Here is a 22,524-nt window from a genome sequence, read left to right as displayed (position 1 = left end):
GTGCTGCTTCTGGGGGGGACACATACCCAGACAGCTGAAAGAACCAGTGGAGAAGGTTTCCCTCTTGCAGCTTTTTGAGTGTTCCCGTGTCCAGCCTGTCACTTTACCACAGCGAACAGGTCAGTAGAATGTGTTGGTTTGCCTGTGTCCTCAACTTCATTAGAAAAAAATGAACTGATTTATACAATACTTCAAAGGACCCAACACTACTGGGTGAGATTTTTCTTTTTCTCATATTTAATTTCTTGAATTCATTTTCTGCTGTAACTGACTGGAGAAAGGGTCAGAATCTGCTGTAATTTCTCTTATGGAGAAAGTGTCTGAGATTTTTGCTTACTTGGGAAATCCCAATTTGGAAAAGTTTTCCCCTAACATTTTTAAAAGAATAAGACAAGTGCTTCTTAGGATCTTCTGTTTTCTTTAGTAGTTTGTGTGTAGTTTTCACCATCACAACACACTGTTGAAGAAAATTTAAAAATCAATATATGGAGTGAGAACCAGTCAAAAACCAGAAAAATAACTAGGAAAACATTCAAAATTTTGAAATTGGTTCTGTTTTTTAGGGGTAAAAATGAACCCATTTTTCATCTTCTGTGAAATTTTCCATGATATTTTTGATTGAAATCATCATTGAAACTGTTGAAGAAATTTTTCATTTATTCAAAACCGTCAATTTTTTACTGCAAACTGGGTCTTCATTAAATTAATTTTTCTTAAATAGAAAATTTCAATAATTCCATTATGGGTAGAAATTGGGGGGGGGGTTGGGGAGAAGGGAGTGAGTCCACTTTTCATCAGTAAAACTTAGTTTGAAAAATTTCAACCAGATCTGTGGATAAGGGATACTTACAATTGCAAATGTTGGGTTCAATTTAAATCCTTCATCTTATAACGTATACATCCAAATGCTGAAGTGGACTGTAGTGATTTCTGATCTCTCTGCATTATCCTGTTCCCTACAAAGCAGGCCCTGCTGCAATCTGAATTGATATTTGGTGGTTCAATCATTTCTGAGCAAGACTGTCCTTATCAATGGTTGCTAAAGGGCCCAATCCTCTTTCTCAAAGAAACAAATCCTGCTCCTTTCTGAGTGTAGTTCTATTGATTTCAGTGGAACTGTTCTCACAAATGAGGTATGATTTAGTCCTATTTCATTATAGAAAAAAGGAAACAAATCAAAACAATTGCTCACTTTTTAGAGCTCAGTGCTATCGTTCTTGCTCACTGGTCTCAGTGGGAGTATTGCCCAAGTAAAGAATACGGGATCAGGGCCTCAGGGTCTCTTCAGCAATATCATTTTAAACACAGTTAGTTACAGTTTGTCTATTGACAGCTCTTCAAATCAATTGGGTCTGAAAAGTGGGATTCGGGGGGGAGGGTCAAACAACTGGGGAAAGTCAATATCCAAGTTTATAATAATGAGAAGCTAGGTACCACCTTAACTATGTAGTGCCCATCTTTAAAAAAGGGAAGAAGGAGGATCCGGGGAACTATAGGCCAGTCAGCCTCACCTTAGTCCCTGGAAAAATCATGGAATCACTGAAGCACTTAGAGGAGAGGAAAGTGATCAGGAACAGTCAGCATGGATTCACCAAGGGCAAGTCATGGACTGACTAACCTAATTGCCCTTCTGTGATGAGATAACTGGCTCTGTGGATGAGGGGAAAGCAGTGGATGTGTTATTCCTTGACTTTAGCAAAGCTTTTGATACGGTCTCCCACAGTATTCTTGCCAGCAAGTTAAAGAAATATGGGCTTGGTGAATGGACTATAAGGTGGATAGAAAGCTGGCTATATCGTCGGGCTCAATGGGTAGTGATCAATGGCTCCATGTCTAGTTGGCAGCCAGTATCAAGCGGAGTGCCCCAAGGATCAGTCCTGGGGCCGGTTTTGTTCAATATCTTCATTAATGATCTGGAGAATGGTGTGGATTGCACCCTCAGCAAGTTTGCAGATGACACCAAACTGGGAGGAGTGGTAGATACACTGGAGGGTAGAGATAGGATCGAGAGGGACCTAGACAAATTAGAGGATTGGGCCAAAAGAAATCTGATGAGGTTCAAAAAGGATAAGTGCAGAGTCCTGCACTTAGGACGGAAGAATACCATGCACTGCTACAGACTAAGGACCGAATGGCTAGGTAGCAGTTCTGCAGAAAAGGACTTAGGGGTTACAGTGGATGAGAAGCTGGATATGAGTCAACAGTGTGCCCTTGTTGCCAAGAAGGCTAACGGCATTTTGGGCTGTATAAGTAGGGGCATTGCCAGCAGATTGAGGGACGTGATCATTCCCCTCTATTCGACATTGGTGAGGCCTCATCCGGAATACTGTGTCCAGTTTTGGGCCCCACAGTTCAAGAAGGATGTGGAAAAATTGGAAAGAGTCCAGCAGAGGGCAACAAAAATGATTACGGGGCTGGAGCACATGACTTATGAGGAGAGGCTGAGGGAACTGGGATTGTTTAGTCTGCAGAAAAGAAGAATGAGGGGGGATTTGATAGCTGCTTTCAACTACCTGAAGGAGGGCTCCAAAGAGGATGGATCTAGACTGTTCTCAGTGGTAGCAGATGACAGAACAAGGAGTAATGGTCTCAAGTTGCAGTGGGGGAGGTTTAGGTTGGATGTTAGGAAAAACTTTTTCACTAGGAGGGTGGTGAAGCACTGGAATGGGGTACCTAGGGAGGTGGTGGAATCTTCTTCCTTAGAGGTTTTGAAGGTCAGGCTTGACAAAGCCCTGGCTGGGATGATTTAGTTGGGGATTGGTCCTGCTTTGAGCAGGGGATTAGACTAGATGACCTCCTGAGGTCCCTTCCAACCCTGATATTCTATGATTCTATGACCCTAATAGCATCATTATCCGGTCACTGGGTCAGGTATATAAACCAGATTGATCATGTCATACTTTTAATTAGCAGGAATTAGACTCGGTAAACAATACGACTGACTCTATTAATTTTAAGTTAGTTTAACAAAAAATAAGGTCTAACTTAATACTCTTAAATAGTAATCAGTGAACGATTTAACTTAAGCAGTGAAATATTTGTAACATGGTAACAAATTTTGCTTTGGGTTTTTATTTAACTTTATATGCCATCAAGATACAAGAACAGCATAAAACTTACTAGTAAGGTAGCTTTATCTAGACGTAATGCAGAATCTACTATAGCTGTCTGTAGTCTCAGGAATGTTTCCAACTTGAGAAGAGTAAGGTAAAAATACAACTTTCAGTGTACCAAGAGATCTAAAATTTAGTAATCCTAGTGCTAAGCATTATTCATAAAGCAAAAAGTGTCAGGAATAAACACAGCAAAAATATCTCTAGGCCAATTAACCATCACACAAAGAAAATGTATCTATATTTTTTTCTGGGTATTTCCTGCACTAATACTTCCTGATGATGATGATGATTATTGTATTCGTCTGGGGCCTCCCAGCGTTACTGTAATACAGTCAGGACTGGAGCCCCACTGTGCTAGGTTTTGTGCAAATACAAAGTAAAAAATGATCCCCTCCATGAAGAATTCCCAATAACTAGCATTTTTTTATTGTGAATGATACAAATACCTCTTACTAGGCTTCACTGCCTCCACAGGGGTCATTAAATCTCACAGGATGAATGTCAATCCAGTGTCAGGCCCACAAAATTTCCTTCAATGCAGTCACCCATCACTGGAAAGATCAGTGGGTTAGAGATTCATTGAGTAACTTCTCTTGATACACCAGGTTAAATACTGGTGAAACAGCTCCTGTTGAGGAACAAGGAAAGAGTCCAGCTGTTAAATAGTTATTTTGCCTTTGGGAATAAAGGTCTGAACAAGCCCGAGATCGATTTTTCAGGGGGAGCTACAACAAATAGTGTGCAAGAAGCAAAACTGGTTCTAAAAAGAATAGATGCTGTGAAAAGGAGACAAAGCATAGGGTCTAGGAAACACACATCCGTGAGTTTTAAAAGACTTGATGAAGGAAATCAGTGAACCCTCACTAACAGTTTCATTAGGGTGAGATTCCTAAAGACTGCAAGGTTGGAAATAAAGTGCTGAAGGACTCAAGGGACAAACTAGAAACTACAAAGCAGTGAATTAAACTGCATTAATGGAGGGAACCCTTGGAAAGTATCTTGAGGGATGTGGTTGGAGAAGACCTTGTTTTGCTGAACAGTAGCTGACATGGAGTCATGCAGGAAGGGGGCCAAACTCACCTAACTTGCTGATGTGCTTTGACAATACCACTGCTATAGTAGGAGATAGTCTGAGGATAAATAGTACTAGGATAATCTATGAGTTTTTGAGAAAGTTCCACGTCAGATTAGAGAAGGAGTTAAGCTAAGGTTAGAGACAGGAGATGGAGTAAGAATGGTGCTGAATAGAAAACCAGGACAAAGGGCAAAACTCACTCAATGTGACTTCATATAGTTACACATGGAATTAACTTGATCCAGAGCATAGCTATAAATTATTTTTTTTTCTATTTAATTAATAGATTTTTAAGGCCATAAGGGACCATTAGCTCATCTTGTCTGATCTTCTGAGTAACATAGGCCATAGGATTTCACCCAGTTATTTTTGTACTGAGTCTAATAACGTATGTTTGATTAAAGCATATCTTCCAGAAACTTGAAAAGGGTTAATGAATAGAAGGGGTGGGGAGACAGAAAACAATTTTCATACCTTGGTAGGCCTTGAGGTCGCCACTGGTAAATGTTCTGACTGCAAGTTCTGCAGGGCCGGGACTGTTGTTTTATTCCATGACACATAATGCTCCAGGTACACTCACAGCACTAAGAGTATATCTGCACTGCAGGTAGGAGCAGTGTAGCCGGGGATGGCACAGGTGATAGCTCTGGCTAGCTACCCAAGTATGTACTCAGAGTGTCTGGTTTGTGAGGTTTGTACTCAGGTGGCTAGCCCAAGCTGGTGCCTGTACTCCCCCAACCTACACTGCTATTTTTAGTGTGCTAACTTGAGCAGAGCTGGTATGTGTCCATCTACCCGAGCTAGGAGCATGTGACTGTACCCTGAATGTTCACTATGTGAATACAATTTGGCAAAAGCACTGAAGCCGAGATCTCCACGTTTGTGATAATACTAAAGATCAAGAAAGAGAGAAGGCACATACATCAAGGAAGAGTGTAAATGGATTCCGAAGCGTTTGGGATCATTATCGTGAGTTCAGATGGGAGATGTAGTACAATGTAAGACAAACATAGTCCTATCTTGTAGCAAAGAACCAAATTGGGGAATGTGGCCCTAATCTAGCAAAGTGTTTAAGCATGTGTTTACTTTAAGAACCTGAGTAGTCCCATTGAAGTCATAATACGCACGCTTAATGTTATGTACATGCTTATGGGCTTTGCTGGTTTGGGATCTGTGTGATGAATGAGGTAGACTTCTAGCACATTGATCAGGGAAAGTATGTGAGGATTGTTGTGGAAACCTCTCGGAAAACATCAGCTAAGTACATGCTACACCCAGGAAAGTGAGGGAAATCAAGGTAGTTTTAGCAGATGAAGAATACAAAGTGTCACCATTCTTGGATACGGACATCAATGTGTGTTAAATGACACTGACTTCAGTAAGAATTGTGAGTGATTAGCACCTCTAAGGAGCAGAACGCTAGTCAGCCATGAAGCTGCAAATGAGATCCAAGATTAATGCTGCAGACAGCTAAGTCCTTACAGACCTGATGGTGCAAGATATAAATAAGCCAAATAAATGGATGTTTTTTCCAAATAGTGTGATCCATTTTACTGACATTCTAGTAAAAACCACAGATTGACCATGCTTATTATAGGTGATTTGTAATGATTAATTCACCAAACCAGAATTAGACCCTCTATTTTTGCTTGTTTGTCAGGCAACTTTCATGATGATGATAACTGTTGTCTTTGTCTTTTATTTTATTTCAGGATCCACGACAACTATTTTATTTATTTTCTTAAATGGTTTAAAACAACCTGATAAATCCTCTGCTACCATGAAGACTTTGCTTAAATTACAGATTCTCAAATCATTGTGGATTCCCAAATCAAGTTGCAGGCTTTTCCATAAACAGCCCAGGATTCTTGCCCCAGAGCTATTTTCACATGACAAGGCTATCAGGCAGGGTGAACAGCAAGTGCCTGAATACTTTAACTTTGCAAATGATGTGCTGGACAAATGGTCTCAGATGGAAAAGGTAAAATCTCTGTCATTGGGCAGATTAAAGATTTTATTACTTTTTTGAATAACTATTTTTGTCATTTATTTAAAAAGCAAAATCAGATTCTGAAGATAATTTGCATTTGAAATGATCATGCTTCTCGTGCTTTATCATTAGAAGGGCTTGGTTCCCTGTGCTAAATCTAGTTCACTTTTCTCCCAACAAACTCCTATTGGGACTCCTTGCATGGGTACGGCAAGAAGGTTAAACCCTTTATTTCCATAAAGTGAAATAATAAGGTCAAAGGTGCCATACAAAGTGACCTCATGTCACTGAGGGGGAAATCTTTCCGCAACCAATGCACAGCTCTCTCTCTCCAGAATACATTCTAATACTGCACAGACCATCATGAATGATCCTTTTTCTTTTAACCCCTTGTGCTGTTTTGTAGGATGGAAAGAGACTATCAAAGCCAGCCTTCTGGTGGATAAATGGAAGAGGAAATGAAGTGAGGTGGAGCTTTGAGGAGCTGGGATTCCACTCCAGAAAAGTGGCCAATGTCCTCTCTGATATATGTGGTCTGCAGAAGGGAGACAGAGTTATGCTGATTCTGCCCCGGTTACCGGAATGGTGGCTGGTGAATGTGGCTTGTATGAGAACAGGTCAGTTTCAGATTGCTGAACTTGATAGATAGCTGAAATATGTTAAAAACAGGAGTTTATTAGTTCTTTTTCATAAAGAAGGAAACTATATATATATGAATGAACTACAATACAGTTTTTGCCTACCAATATTGATCCAAATTCATTTTTGGTATAAATTGAGGAATATTTTTGGGTATGTTCCCACACAGAAAATGATCAAATTAAAAATGTCCTCTTAAAAAATAACCTTATTGCTCTTCCAGGAATCGTCCTTATTCTAGGGACATCCCAATTAACAGCTAAAGACATTTTGTATAGACTTCAGGCATCTAAGGCCAAGTGTATCATTACCAATGATATGGTGGCATCTGCAGTGGACGCAGTTGCATCTTATTGCCAGTTTCTGAAAACCAAGTTAATTGTATCCGAAGGCAGAAGAGATGGGTGGCTGAACTTTAATGAACTATACAAGTAAGTAGGCATTAGCAGTGCTACAATACTAGGATAGAAAATGAGGCTTTCTCAAATAGTCCATTGTATCCATTAGACACAGAGGCAGGCAATTAATGGAGTATTTTGCAACTGCCTTGCTGATATTTCCAAATCAGAGTTGGTTTTCTAACAGCAGTCTCTTTCCAGGTGGGTCCAATCCTATCCTTACTTAATGGGTGTTCTGTACATGAAATAAGGGCAGGAACTAGTCCTAAGTTGGTTTTGTCTAATTTGGTCAAATGTGTCTGTGGAATAATTGACCCTTGGTGCTCATGTAGACATCTCCAAATCTCTTCCTTTTGAAAACTAGACTGAAAGTCTCACTGCAGAATTTCTTGCAGTATTTCTGTGCTTCCAAATCTAGCCGGGTCAGCTAGATCACAAGAGTAACATTTCTAATCGTTGTTTGGAATTTCTGCTCCTATGTTGACCCAGAAAGTACATACAGAGTGATATTTTCTTTAAAGTTCATCCATTTTTTTAAATCTCGACATGTTTGGATTCAGTTTAGATCACATTTTAAACTTTTTTTTTCTGAATGTGTTTTTCTCCCATAGGTAACTACCTGATTTAAACCCCAATTCCTCACCTCCTTGTTAGCTTTCTGAGATCCACTGAAGTGCAAGTGATGATGTGGTATCCACATCTTCCTTCTTGATTGTCCCACCAACATATCAATTTTTGCTTCCTACATGAAGCTTCCCTGGTGTCTTCCTTCTCTTTCTCCTTTAAGAGAAATCTACCATGCTGATGTCTCACTAACTTTTCCATTGTTTAATTATATTAGCTGGATAGGATTTAATGCTGGATGAGAAATGAGGCTAGAGTAAGGCAGGCTATCTGAAATAAAGTCAGTGCTCTCATCCAGGGTGTAGTAATATCCAAAGGACACAGGAGGAGCTTCATCTGGGGTGGGAAAGAGGGCAGTTGCAACACCTAATCCACATTTGCATGTCAAAATCTCAGTAGATTGCACCTATATCCACTTTAGCCACCATTATATTCTATATTTTAAAGAGCGCAATCTGCTGATCACATCTGCGTTAAAACAAAGATTCAAGACCCAATGGTTGTCTACTTTACCAGTGGAACCACAGGTTCTCCAAAGATGGCTGAACACTCCCAGGGCAGTCTTGGTTTCAGACCTGTCATAAGTGAAAGGTAAGGACTGTGGCTCTGGTAGTTTTATAACATGGGGCTAAACTGAATGTGAAGTGGAAAGCATGAGTCTGGTTGACCAAGATAACTGAGATACACCAAAGGTCTGATTAAGAAGCATTGGGTAAGAAATATACAATGTGTGGCTTCAATCCTGCTCCCTATTGATGTCACTGGAAAAACTCCCCCTGTCTGCAGGGGAAGTGGGATCAGACCTCATCTTTCCATTTTGAATTAAGAAATGACTCCCAGCATTTCTTGAGAGGGATTCAGGTGACAACCGACAACTGGAGATAACTCTAGAAGCACAGCTCTAGAAACCATGTGCTTGGGGCTGCAGAGCATCTTGGGATTGGACAGCTGTGCAAAGGCAAACAAACTCCATGACACAGATAATCTTTGCCCCCAGCATAACCACTGAGATCCATGAATTTAAAGACTGGAATCCCCAGCCTCCTCCACAGAATCCTTAGCTTCTTCCTCTACCATCCCGCTTCTCCCGCTTCCGCCCCCCATGCAACAATGGAAGAACGCAAAGTAAATTCACCCTGATTAAATTCAGAGTCTCCACTTCCCCTGCTCTCCCATGTGGGTTATTCCTGCAAAGACAATGGGGCCCACAAGCTCATTATGAGGCAATACGCTTGTTAATGCTTAGTGTGTATACACCTAGTTAAAGTTCTTGATTTCTAGTTCCATTGTCTATTTAAAAAAAAAACAAAAAACTTTTCCATAACCACTGTTTTCTCTTCCTAACAGATACTGGCTGGATTTGACTCCTGAAGACATAATGTGGTGCTTATCAGATACAGGCTGGATTATCGCTTCGCTAGGGTCTGTTCTTGATCCATGGGTTTTCGGATCATGTGTCTTTGTCCACAGCTTTCCACAGGTTGAATCAACAACTATCCTAAATGTAAGAAAAAAGTCATCCTGTAGATTTGTTGAAGTTTCCCCATGCACAAGGTAGACCTCAAAACAGATCTTGAATTAACTGAGCAGCTCCAATTAGGTTATGCAATTGGTTATATTTGTTGAATATTTTTTTTCACTTCAGGTCAATCAAAATGTTTTGTTTAAATGTTGACCTTTTCTCAACTTCTTTTTTAAGTCAGGAAATTCATCGAATGCGACACAGGTTCAGTTTAGACAAACCAGTATTTTCGACAAAATAATGATTAGTTGAAAAAATTAGACCTATAATCCTGAGGTCATTATTTACTCTTTATTCATAGCATTCCAGAACATGAATGTAAAAAGCTTTAGTAACTAGTGGCATTTCAAGGGGGAAACCCAAAAGAGAGCCAGAATGTTGGCTCAGTTGATGTAGAGATAATATTTGACAATATCCATGATTACAGAAGATTGAAACTGGAGAAGGAGCTCCCTCTACCCTGACTAAGCTGAAGGATGAGATTGGAGGAGTGGACTTCCCCTCTGTTTTTAGCAGAGAAGGGGGAACTCTCTCCCTCACGCACTCTCCTGTGCTCCCCTAGCTAATGTAATCTTTGCTGCAGTTCACAGATAAACTTTGTTCATCTTGTTGTTTTATTTCACTAGACTCTCTCCAGATTTCCCATCACCGCTCTCTTTGGTACTCCGACTTCGTTCCGCATGCTGGTACAGCATGATCTTACCAGGTACCTCAGGAGAGAGATGACTTACTAACAATACTCACCTGAATAAATTTTAATGAAATCACAGCTCTAGGTGCTTGGCACAATATATTGAGTTTCATCAGTATAACCAGCATCTTCTGAAAAGATAGTTATGAGAAATGCATGGGTTTTGCATAGTTTCATTATGAAAGATGGAGGAAACACAGGATTTTCAACTGTTTCAAGTGGATCAAACCCAGAAACAAAGTTCTCATGAACTCATTTAGAGGGGCTCAGATTCCATGGTGATGGGTGAGCTTCTGAAAACTTAAGCAGACTGAGCTGGTGTGTCAAGCAGCAGGGTCAGAAACACTAGTTAATGCCATGACTTCAGTGCTAGGAATACAACCCTCCAAAGATGGTCCTTCCGCACATGACTTTATTTAATCATGAGGTGGCAGGACCCACGAGTAGTCTTTTTGTAGTGACCTGCTGAGTACTAGCAAAATTCTCGACCATAAATGTCAGTTACCAAAGGGTTTTGTTTTTGATACCTTAGCGATGTGTTTTTCACAGTGGCCCATTCATGTGACTGTACCTGAATATGAATGTGAGCTCGTGTAACAGGAGCCCTACCTCCCACACCAATTTTATCTTACACTTTCTTATACCCCACTGATTTGCCTTTCCTCTACAAGGCCAGATTTGTAAAGGTACTTAGGAGCTATCCCACTCACCACCGCATCTCCGAACTCTCTCCTGCCACCTCTCAGAATTTTCAGAACTGGGGTGGGTGGCAAGTATGTGCCCATCTCCCTGTTCACTGCATGGGGGCAATGTAAGCACCTATAAATGGGATGTTTAGAAAGCCAGGATAATGGGATGATGCCCTGCCTAACTAGGCATTTTGAGCATGCAAGGTGACCTTGAAAGTGATGAGAGACTGGCCAGTCCCTCTGTCTAAAATAATCACTGTACAACCATCAGTCGCCACCTTTGACTCTTGCAGCCATTACATTTTACAAGGGCATTTCCACTATCTAGTGCAATGCTGGGTAAGAGGAAAAAGTTGTACTCCTCTTCCTCAGTGCTCTCAAGACCATAGGCTGCTGAATAGGATGCACTCTGCTCCACTGGTTCCAGACCAGAGGACAAGGCAACAGATAGAGAGAATGGTGAGTCAAATCTCCCACCATGCCGTGATATGGAGCACGGACATATTAATCCATCTCCACAGCACCACCAAGTCCTGGGCAGAACCCCCCATGCTCCCATTCCAACAAGTGAGAAGACGAGGATGGGGAGGAGACTGAAATAATAAGGACCCCCCCTCAGAAGGCAGCAACTCTGACCAGCCACTAAAGGGCCATAGACAGTGAGGCCAGATCCCTGCAAAGACCACCATTCCAGGGGTACCGTTCTGAAAAAAAGAATGCCACAGCACAAGCCACTAGCACCATGTGACCTGTCACCACCAGCCCCATTTGACTCCAGCACAAGCATCATGAGCATGACATGATCTATCCTAAGCACCAACTCAACTGTCGGGGCAATGCTCTGAGAGCAGCCACCATAGTCCTGTAACTCCTGTGGCCACAGATGGGAACCAAGAAAATAACCTTGTCATTCCACCCACAGAAAATCTGCCAGTCCCTGAGAGACCTGTTAATAGACTCAAAAGCTCGCCTGTCCCACAGCACATGCCAGAGAGGTCTGGTGACCCAGTGGTTCCTGCATCACAGCATCAGAAAGGTGTACTTGACCCCCTCCATCAAGAGCAAAAGAATTCATGGAAGTCCTGGTTAACCAGAACGATGCAGTGGTTTGGGAAACTTTAGGGTGAGGATAGGAGCATGCACAAGGGCTCAAGGATATGCTGGGATATCAGGATAAAAACTACAGTTGCATGTTTAGAAACTGGGGTAAAAGAGTCCATTTCTGCCATGCATGAAAGGCAGGACAGCCAGACTGCAGCTCTGAGTACAATAGCAGAGGCAGTCATGTTAATGGCGACCCAGTGCCAGTCATTTTGTGTTCTTCCCAGAGGGGCACCATCCATCCATGCATGGACACAAACCATACTTTTGCCCATTTCCCCACTATTCCCCATGGGCTGCCACTGAAATTATTCATACAACACCAGCCACAAAGTTGTACATCCCTCCACAACCAACCACTCATCCTCCTACCTTTCCACAAGATTCCATAACCCACAGAGTGTTGTTACATCTCACGTGATTTTCCTAATCCCCCAGGTATCTATGCATGTCAGTTCTTTCCCGAGTAACCAATCCTCTGTCTTCCGTCCTTTCATCTCATACTGCTAGCCTGGTAAGTTCATTCCTGCCTGTACATACTCTTGTATGTCCACTTCAAACCTCCTTGTCTATCTGTCAGACATGGTCAGAGGCAGGTGCCAGGTTAAGTTTGATCCAAGAATGCCTAGGTATTGACTGCTTCTTTTCCCCACTACCCAGAACACACAGCTTTACAGACAGACTGTTGAGCTGAAGAAGTATGTTGTTTATTTGCTGCTTCAGTGAGTGATCTGTCCACCAAAATAGGGCACAGCACAAGATTAAATGCAAACATGCACACATTCAGGTCCTCGCCTTAACTACATTGTTACAAAGTTATTTATTATATATTTATAATCGCTTTTTCTGCCTAGCACTAAGATTAATTTGCTGATCCAGTTGTTTACCTGATCAGATTGTTGGCTCAGCTTTTTCCCTGGCTGTTCTATTTCCTTGCCAGACAAGCAGGCATCTCTTCACATGTCCCAACATCTAAAATATATGTTCTACAGATTACATCCTATGCTAGGTGAATGGACCCAGCAGCACTATAGGTGTGTCCCGGCCCAGTTTAAAAATGCCTACTAGGCACTGTCGGGAATTCCATGTCAGCACAGGACCTGGGAGGTGGTGGATGCAGCTATGCAGATATACTTCTAGGTCAGTCTGAGTGGTCCTAGGTACGAGCCCCAGTTCTCCAGGCTATGGCCACTTGCCATGGGATAGCAGCAGTACCTAAGGATGCTGACTCTTAGGTGCCAATGAGCAGGAAAGCAGGTGCTTAGGGGGATTTAGGTGCCTAAGGGGGTAGGCAGCAACTGAGCAGTGGTTTTAAAACCACAGTGGTGACTAACTGGTGGACTTGGGCACCTATCTGCCTCTTTAGTTGCTGAAGTGCCTTTAAAAATCTGGCCCACAGCCCATTCCTTCCACTCCCTTGCCTTGCAAATTACACCAGCTGACACTCACACTGTCTGACCTACGTGTAGTTTACATCTCTTCTGAATGTGGCTGTTGCTGAGTCTCAATGGGCCAAGGCCCCAGTTGGGCAAAGCACTGTGGTCCAGACCCTCAAAGGCATTTAGGTGCACACCTAAGCAGCTGGATTAGTGCTCGCTATGCCGCTGTAGTGCTTTAGTGAAGATATTACTATGCCGACAGGAGAACTTTTCTCCAAGAGGCACTGAGGAGAAGTTTTCCCATCGACATAGCGCTGTCTATACAGGGGGTGAGGTTGGGATAACTATGTTGCTCAGGGGTGTTGATTTTTCACACCCCTGAGCAATGTAATTATACTAATATAGGTCTATAGTGTAGACCAGGCTTAAGTCCCATTGAGAGAGTCAAGATTTAGGCACCTTAATACCTTTGAGGATCTGGGCCTGAATTGTTAATTGTAAGTGTGCAAATCATCCCATCTCTAGTCCACAAAGCCATAGGCACTAATTCTGGGGGTGCTCCAGAACTGGAGAAAAATGGTTGGTGCTTAGCACCCACCAGCAGCCCTCCCCATCCCCGATCACCGCATCCCCCTCCCCCCAGTGCCTCCCGCCTACTGCAGATCCACTGGTCCATGGTGTGCAGGAGACGCTGGAGGGAAGGGGGAGGAGTGAGGGCAGGGTGCGCTCGGGGGTGGGAGCAGAACGGGGCTGGAAGAGGCAGTGCTGGGGTGGAGTGAGGGTGGAGCAGGAGCAGGAAGAGACGGGTTGGGGACAGAGCAGGGGTGGGAAAAGGCAGGGCAGGGGCAGGGCCTTGGGGAAGGGATGGAGTGGGGATGGGGCCTGGGGCAGAGGAGACTTCCAGCCCTCCTCTCCCACCCCTGGCACAGTACAAATTCGGCGCTTCAGCACAAAGCCCTTACTTCATTTTAAGCATGCGCTTAAATCCCATTGATTTCAGTGGGACTACTGTACAAACCTTAGCTCAGGCATATATGTCCTTGCAGGACCAGGAGCTAAAGGAGCTGAAATTTCTTCCTCTGATTTCTGTACTTGAGTGAAGATAACTCTTTCAACCAAGAGCTTTCCATTATTGTTTGTTGACATTTGCAAGCCCTTTAGCTGCTGTGCTTATCACCAACAGCCACTGGAATCCAGCGACAGGCCCCTTTGCCTTCAATGGCCTTTCAGTGACTCTCTCATGATTTTTTAAATCCTTATTAAGTTACAAGTTCATGAGTCTTCAGCACTGTGTGAGTGGAGGGGAGCCACTCAACCCAGAAGTGATGGAGCAGTGGAAAAGGAAGACTGGCCTGACTATCTGTGAAATATATGGACAAACAGAAACAGTACGTTCAAATGGGTTAATAATGTGTTAATTAGTTTTAATTTCTTTTGCTTTTTTGAGTTTTATGGTTAAAAAAGCCAAAAGGAAACAATTTGTTACTTACTTGAAATGTCGAGGAAGAGTAACTTATACATTTATGTTGATTTGAAAATATGGCTTTCTTGTAGAGCTCAGGGAAAAGGTGGAGTCTTTTGTGCTGTCATTTTTCTATGAATATTTCTGAGAAAATCCTGAGTGAAGTGTTAGGGAAGAAGGAGGAGGATGGTGCTAAGATATATGACTGGGGGTCAAGATACCTGGACTCTTTTACAGGTTGTTTCACAGACTTGCTGTGTGACCTCATGCAAGTTACTCCACCGTCCCAATCTTTAAAATACTTGCTTAGCTCACAGGGATTTTGTAACCCTTAATTCATAGCAGTTTGGAATTGAAGTGGAAAATTAATGAATGTAGAATCTGACTGAATATATGTAATATTTCTGCAGAAATAATTCTCTCTTTTTACAGGCAATAGTTTGTTCTGTTTTCAAAGGGATGAAGATTAAACCCGGATCAATGGGAAAGGCAGTTCCCCTTTATGATGTTCAGGTTTGTTAATACAACGTCCTGTCTTATATCAGTTTAAGTTATTTGCTTTACTGAAGTATGTTTTTCTTCTTCTAGATCATAGATGAGAATGCTAATGTTCTGCCTCCTGGTCAAGAAGGGGAAATTGCCATCAGAATCAAACCTAAAAAGCCACTTGGTCTTTTCTCTAAATACATAGTAAGGAACTTGTTTTACCCCCATAGGAAATCCCTATAATTCCATACTAGATACAAAGACCCAGATTTTCGTCAGATTTTATGCCAACTCATCAATCTCAAGGTCATGCACTGTACTAACAGTCCTCCCAACTAAGGAGGATCTGAAGGAACTCTCTTCAAAGTAGAGATGGGATCAGGTTAAAAGAATCTAGATCCATATTTCAATCATCTCAACATTTGGAAGTGTTTGGATTCAGGATTTTGGTTCAGCACCTTTTAAAACTGGGCTCTGAAAGTCAAGCTGAAGTTCCATGTAGCTCATCCTCATCAATGACCCTGACTGCACTGAGTATTATATGTGTAGTGTGCATTATTTATGCATCTATAATGCATCTCCATGTGGATATAAATCTAAACTTTTGAGCAGGTGATGAGGACGTCTAGAAACCTGGACTTCCTTTCCTGACTGTGCCACCACCTTGCTGTGTGACCTAGATAAATAGAAATACGTAAATAAAGGGTGTGCAGAGCATGCCTCCCTATGTGTCCTGGAGAATTCAAGGAGGAATTTTGAAGCATAATGCCCCTGGGGTGTCCTCCTTTACTATATCTAATTCTGAACCTCTGTCTGAACCTTGCCCTGTCAATGAGGTGGAGTTTACAATACCCACCTTTGTACAACTCTTTGAGATTCTGTCACCAAAAGTGCTATTTAAAGACAAAGGATTATTATTTGTCTTTCATTGGTATACATGAATATGCTATACAATTCTGATCACTTTACAGTTGTGTGTAAAACAGCAGAATTTATGATTAAGCTACACTAAAGATTTTAATTGTCATTTGTGAAATGTTATCAGGATAACCCTGAAAAAACCGCTGCATCAGAACGTGGGAATTTTTTTGTCCTGGGAGACAGAGGGACTATGGATGAAGATGGATATTTCTGGTTTCTTGGAAGATCTGATGATATCATCAATTCTTCAGGGTTAGTTTGTTTTACTGACAGGTTTCAGAGTAGCAGCTGTGTTAGTCTGTATCTGCAAAAAGAACAGGAGTATTTGTGGCACCTTAGAGACTAACAAATTTGTTAGTCTCTAAGGTGCCACAAATACTCCTGTTCTTTTTGTTTTACTGGTTTTGCAAGCTTTCTGTATAGTTCTATCATAATATAACATAACATTTATAAGAGAGGAACTGGTGATGAGTTTCTTGGCAAGAAGGAAAGGGGGCTTACAAGAATTCAAAAGAATCAGACATAGTCTTCTTCTGGCAGCATGGTTCAGTGACTAGTGCATTGGACTAGGACTCAGGATAGCTGGATTCTATCCTTGGCTCTTCCACTGCCATGCTGTGTAACCTTGGTCAAGTCAGTTCCCGCCTCTGTTTCTCCTGCCACCCTTTGTCTATTTAGATTGTAAGCTCTTGGAGGCAGGGAGTTTTTGCAGCATGCATAGCACAACGTGGATCTGATTTTGGTTGGAGCCTTAGGCAATAATCAGTTCTTTCTTACCCCAGTACTGGTTAAAAGACATATTTACACCAGATCAGGATAATTAAATACCTCGTTTTCCTCTCCTAGGTATCGTATTGGACCATTTGAAGTAGAAAGTGCCTTGATAGAGCACCCGGCTGTAGTAGAGTCTGCTGCTGTCAGCAGCCCAGATCCCCTCAGAGGCGAGGTAATGAGGTTGAGAGTGATGAGGAAAATATTTCATAGAGGCAAAACAGTTTGTGATTCACTGTACAAAGTGCAGCTGTTGCACAGCATCACGTCAGTGTGAATAGTCCTTTACCAGGGTGATAAACAGAAACCTATGTGCATCCCTTTGCTCTATTTATTCATCTCCACAGTCTCTCCCCACGAGATAATTATGATTTCCCACCAATAGACCTTCCTGCTATTAAGGGCTTGTCAACACACACAAGTTATAACACTTTTTACAGTACCGGTATAGTTAGAGCAGTACAGCACCCTTTGTTTGGATGCAGTTACTGGTAGAAATGTGCTGATATCGGTACAGCTATTCCCATACTGGAGAGGGAATAAGCTCTACTGGGACAGGGCAACTTTATACTGGTATAATTGTATTCATACTAGCGGTTACATTGGAAAAAAAAATCACACCCCTCATCAGCATAGTTATACCAGGACAAAAACTGTGCGCAGACTAGGTGTAAGAGAGCCTTGAAAGCACAGTCCTGCTATTGTGGAGTGGAACTGTACGGCCTCAGTGTGAGCTGTGTGACCAGTGTATGCTCAGTGCTTCAGAGAAATCAAAGCTTCCTGAAGCTCCCACAGAGCAGTCACTGCAATCCCCCTTCCATGTGCTCCTTCCTAAGCCCGACCAGCTCTGCTGCTTAGCATGTGTGATGGGGGAAGCGAGGCCACGGCCATGCTTCCTAGCCGGCGTGACCCGCTTTGGAGACTGTGGAAGCACGAGCCAGGAGCAACCATTGTGAGAATTGCAATTGCACGTGAGCTTTGCACTGCTGTGAAGGGCAGAGGGGACAGTCCTTGCACCCCTCTTCTGGCTTACCTGCTTACACACAGGCTAGTTACAATCTGGTGCTCAGTTTTAGAGACAGATTGGCTTCTTCACACATCTCTTAACTATGTCGTGGTCTGGAAGTGATATTGCTAACTGGGAACTAAACCTAACACTATTTATAAATTGCTGATGTCAGTTTGGTACTATTGATTTTACCCTGTAGGTGGTGAAAGCTTTTGTGGTCTTGTCACCTGCCTTTTCCTCGTGTGACCTGGAAAAATTAACGCTTGAGTTGCAGGCGCATGTCAAGAAAGTTACTGCTCCATACAAATATCCCAGAAAGGCAAGTACCCAAAAGGGGTGATTTTTAACATGGGACATGTCTCCTTCTTAAATCTCTCCAGAATGAACCATTCTGGGTTTACTTAGAACTACAAAGATTCCTTCACTCATCTAAAAGAGAGAGATCAAGATTTAGGGAGACCCTTTGCTTCAGGGAAACTTTCCTAAATCTCATTTATTTTTCTCTTTCATAAGCTTTTAATAAAATTGTTTGTTAATAAATGTACCCATGTGCCTTTAAACATATTCCTGGGCCAGGTATAATGTCCTAATTAGATACTCCCCATGTTCCAAATCAGGGGTAAAATCACCCATTTCTTACTTAGCTTTTACCCACTCCTTACTCTGGAACACTCCAGTGATGTCAGTGGAAATTTCTCTGATTGAAAACTGATGAATGATTTGTCCCTTTGGCTTTGGAGTAAACATATTAGAGGCAGCCCCAGAAGTATCCAGCTTAGGTTTCTTACGAAATCCAGTGCATCTTGGGAAGCAGTATGTGCAATCAGTTAGGGCATGTCTACAGGTACAGAACTGCAGCAGCGCAGCTGTACCGATGCAGGCAGCTATGCCGCTGCAGCGCATTAGGTGAAGACGCTCTATGCTGACAGGAGAGCGCTCTCCCGTCAGCATAATAAAAACACCTCCGTGAATGGCAGAAGCTATGTCAGTGGGAGGAGCTCTCCCACCAACATAGCGCTGTGCACATGAGTGCTTATGTTGGTGTAACTTATGTCACTCAAGAGGTGGTTTATTCACACCTCTGAGTGACATAAGTTATGCCGACAAGCTGTAGTGTAGACATAGGCTAGTTAGTGCCTGATTCTGGAAACTGTCAGGCAAGTAGCCCTTACTCATGGGAGTCCTCCCATTCTTCCACATGGGGTCAGAGCCACTATTGCAAAAAAAATCCCAAAACATCACGAGGAAGCATACTAACTTGTTTTGTGTTTTTTATTAGATGGAATTTGTCCAACAGCTACCGAAGACAATCACTGGGAAAATCAAGAGGAATGAGTTAAGGAACAAAGAATGGGGGCGAATGTAACATTGTCAGGAGTTTAACATAGCTTCTTTCACTCCGATGATGCCATGCAAGCTGTAACAGTTCTCAGGGTGCCCCGAACTGTGTTACCTTGTTCTCCCTGCACACCACTCCCCCTCATACTGCCAGCGAGAGAGAAAGACTTGCTGGTGTTTAACCAGTCTGTTAGTCACCCAAACAATCTCCTCCGGGCAATGCAAACCCTCATTTTGCTTTGCAGATTAACAATAGGTGCATCCAAGTCCCCAAACCCCCTTTCAAGTGTTCCCCTGTGATAGCCATCCTGACCAGGGATGGTGTCTAGATAATACTTAGTGCTGCCACGAGAGCAGGGGACTGGACTAGATGACCTCTAGTCTTATGATTCTATGATTCTAAGCTGCTGTTACAGAAATAGTGAACCATTTGCTAGTTGGCAGTGAGAGGTTCTTAGGGTGTCACAAAACTGTCTTTGTTATAATTGCCTTTTTTCTATTGGATTTTTCCAATATCATGAGCACCTAGATTACCTGGAAAATTGAACAGCAGAACCCACACTGAAAAATTGAATCCTATGATGAACCCAAGCTGCAAAGTTCAGATCTGGTTGCAAAACCAAACTTTCCCAAATGTGGTGTTAGTTTCAAGCATTTTATTGATAGGGGCCAGCAGCAGAGTTCTGATCTAAACCTGAACTTTCCAAAATCCATGATGTTCAGATCCAGGATTTCGCTGTGTCGCATCTATGTTCTAGAAAGTATTTGAGATCAGTGAGACAGTGTTGTTAGTACTTGTTGCCCAGTTGCAAGCTGCAGGAAAATACAGAGATGTGCTTTAGAAGTTAAAATGATTTACCTTATCCAAACTATAGACCAATACATCCAGCCATGTGAAAATGAAAAGGCCTTCTCTACTGATAACACCTCCAGAGACCACACTTTAATATACGCACAGCTGACAATGTGGTCCCTCTGATCCAGCTGATACCATGGCCATGCTTTATCAACAAGCACTACCCAATACAGAGGCAATCAACCTAGGTTTGGCTCCCCAGCCTCACTTCTAATCTTTGCCAGGAGTAGAGAAAATACTTGCATCACCTCTGCAAGTCATGAGAAAGAGGTCTGAACTGCTTGCTGTTGGACAGATGAAACCCAGTCAGGTAGAACAAACCTAGGTTCTCTGCCATTTTACCCACATGTGGCAGGACAAGCCCACCTGTGAGCTCCTTTAATGTAATAGTCATCTAGATTGTATTACGGGTCAATGAACAGACTCTGTGAATGACACACATGGCTTACTGTGTGGGATTATGTCTCCGTTAACAGCCGGCCCCATGCTCCTATAACGTTGTGTCTGGGCATATGGCCACAGTTTGTTACAGTAGCATGTGCTGTAGAGTGCTGAGTTCTAAGGATGTACCAATTCTTAACTCTTCATCACCAAGTGTTGCACTTTGCCCACTCAAGAAAGCTTAATTTTCTGGCATGTGATCTTTCACTAGCTCACAAAATGTCTTTGACAATCAGCTGTCCTCGTCCATTCACTAAACAGCAAGACATTTTTAGAGAGCGGCACCTTCTTTGGGGCTGAGAGAAAAGGTTTTACACTCAGCATCCCTAGAAGTGTGTGTCGCACCTCCCTGCAGCTGGGTTTTAATTGTGATTATAAAACAAGATTTGGAATGTGACTATTTTGAGCAATGAAAAACAACATTTATTTGCTATGAATAAACACTTGTCTATGCCAATTAAATAATTTCTGTGCTAAAGACTGCTGCAATGAATGCAAAAGAAGTTCAATAAACACAATATTTACTTTGCACCCTGTTTTTGGTAATGGTTTATTTTTTAACTGTGCATCAGTGTGTCACAAAGATTTTAGAATACTGTTTAGCTAGCTTGCTCTGATAGCATTTCCAATACATATGTTAGAGCCATTCAGTCAAACTAATCATTCTTCTCAACTACCCAATCTTCTTCCTTTTCCTTTTTCTCCAGGTGCCTTGAATGTCACCAACTCCCTTCTCTACTCACAGCTGAATCCCCTTGAATCTACTTTCTGAGGCTTGCGTACTCCCATAACATCTTTAACCGAGGTCACTTTCTCCTGGCCAAGTCTCCTGACTCCTTCTTGATCTGTCTGCCACTTTCAACACACTCCTCAATTCACTCCCTCCTCAGTTCTAGCTTCCCTTTCTCTTCTTATTGATGAAAGCCTCCTTCACATTTTCAGTGGTTCCATCTCCTTCCCTCTGTTTGGCATCCTGCAAATCTCTCCTCTCAATTCTCTTCTCCTTTTCCCTGACACTTTATCTCTGGGTGACATCATCTGCACTCATGGCTGATGACTCCCAAACCTACCTCTCAATACTCATCCTTTCCTCCTCTGTGCAATCTCACATCTCCATTTGACTTTCCAGCCTGGCTGTCGTAGTTGCAGTTCAAACTAAAGCTATATCTACATAGCAGCTGAGAGAGTGCTTCCCAGAACATGTAGACAAAGACATGCTCTAGCTCTGCTCGAGCTAGAATGCTAAAAATAGCAGAGTGGCAGTGGCAGCAGCTCAGGCTAGCTGCCGTAGTAGGTACCTATGGGGTCAGGCAGGATTGTACTTGAGGGATGCTAGCTCAAACCACAGCCCGTGCCACTGTGGCCAATGCTATTTTTAGTGCACTAACTCAGTCAGCACTATCAGATGTCTGTCTACCAGTGCTGGGACGCATCCTCCCAGCTGGTATGTAGATATACCCTCTACCTGCCAAAATCAATCTCCCCATCTCCCCCTTCAAACTGGCTGCTCTCCTTCCAATCCCCATTACCACAACAAACTCCACTGGTCTTCCCCTCAGCTTTTATCTTTGGTGCTGCAGTCAGGAAGGGTCTTTCTCTCTCAATTCCAGGGCTATCCTAGGGGCCAGCCTCTTGTACCCCACAATCTGTGCACATGTGCACACATGCAAACAGAGCAGTAGGAGTAGGAAACACTCTCTTTCTCACTGCAGTGGCTCTGCAGTAAGCTGCAGGGGAACACCCCATGAGGCCTAGCACAATAGCTAGGGAAGCCTTAACTGCATTAGGAAGTGGAAACCCCTAATTCCTAGGTCCCCCAGGAAAACCTTGGGATTGGAGAGGGTAGTAGCCCTGTCAACATGCCTGCTGACTGCACAATGGCTTCTCTTCCCTCCCCCCCACCCCCACATCCCATGAGTCTTCTGGGGGCACCAGCTCTCCCCCACACCCCACCACTCTGCATCCTGTGGGTCTTCTGGGGGCACCAGCTGGCTGTTCTCCTCCATTTTGTTCTGT

General features: G+C 42.7%; 2 protein-coding genes across 3 annotated transcripts in view; one reads left to right on the top strand and one right to left on the bottom strand.

The window, feature by feature from the left end:
- Positions 1–22,524, bottom strand: part of PDILT (protein disulfide isomerase like, testis expressed) — a gene marked incomplete at its 5' end in the record, with an annotated part of 102,247 nt that overhangs the window by 63,876 nt on the left and 15,847 nt on the right. The window contains one exon of one of the 2 annotated variants that reach the window (XM_084641575.1): positions 12,218–12,235. The exons of the other annotated variant lie outside the window; for it this stretch is intronic. Of the gene's footprint in view, positions 1–12,217; positions 12,236–22,524 lie in introns of those variants that run through there. 2 annotated transcript variants of the gene reach the window in all.
- LOC311527509 (acyl-coenzyme A synthetase ACSM4, mitochondrial-like) lies at positions 24–20,998 on the top strand. Its single transcript, XM_084641569.1, has 14 exons — positions 24–119; positions 5,904–6,172; positions 6,588–6,798; positions 7,044–7,251; positions 8,290–8,433; positions 9,190–9,346; positions 9,991–10,070; positions 14,489–14,612; positions 15,119–15,199; positions 15,275–15,376; positions 16,218–16,345; positions 16,940–17,039; positions 18,073–18,192; positions 19,153–20,998. Exons 2-14 carry the CDS (start codon positions 5,972–5,974, stop codon positions 19,237–19,239), a joined length of 1,743 nt encoding a protein of 580 aa, XP_084497695.1. The 5' UTR covers positions 24–119; positions 5,904–5,971; the 3' UTR covers positions 19,240–20,998.

This window comes from Lepidochelys olivacea (genome assembly GCF_965140295.1).
Source record: "Lepidochelys olivacea isolate rLepOli2 genome assembly, chromosome: 10".
Lineage (NCBI taxonomy): Eukaryota > Metazoa > Chordata > Testudines > Cheloniidae > Lepidochelys > Lepidochelys olivacea.
Note: the sequence above shows the minus strand (reverse complement) of the source record. Positions and strands in the feature narration are given on the sequence as shown.

Bases quoted from the DNA above. Each gene is read 5' to 3' on its own strand.
- LOC311527509 (XM_084641569.1), top strand. From the start codon at position 5,972: ATGAAGACTTTGCTTAAATTACAGATTCTCAAATCATTGTGGATTCCC. The intron at 6,799-7,043 runs GTCAGTTTCAGA...TTGCTCTTCCAG, and splicing joins TGTGGCTTGTATGAGAACAG to GAATCGTCCTTATTCTAGGG. The intron at 15,200-15,274 runs GTTTGTTAATAC...TTCTTCTTCTAG, and splicing joins TTCCCCTTTATGATGTTCAG to ATCATAGATGAGAATGCTAA.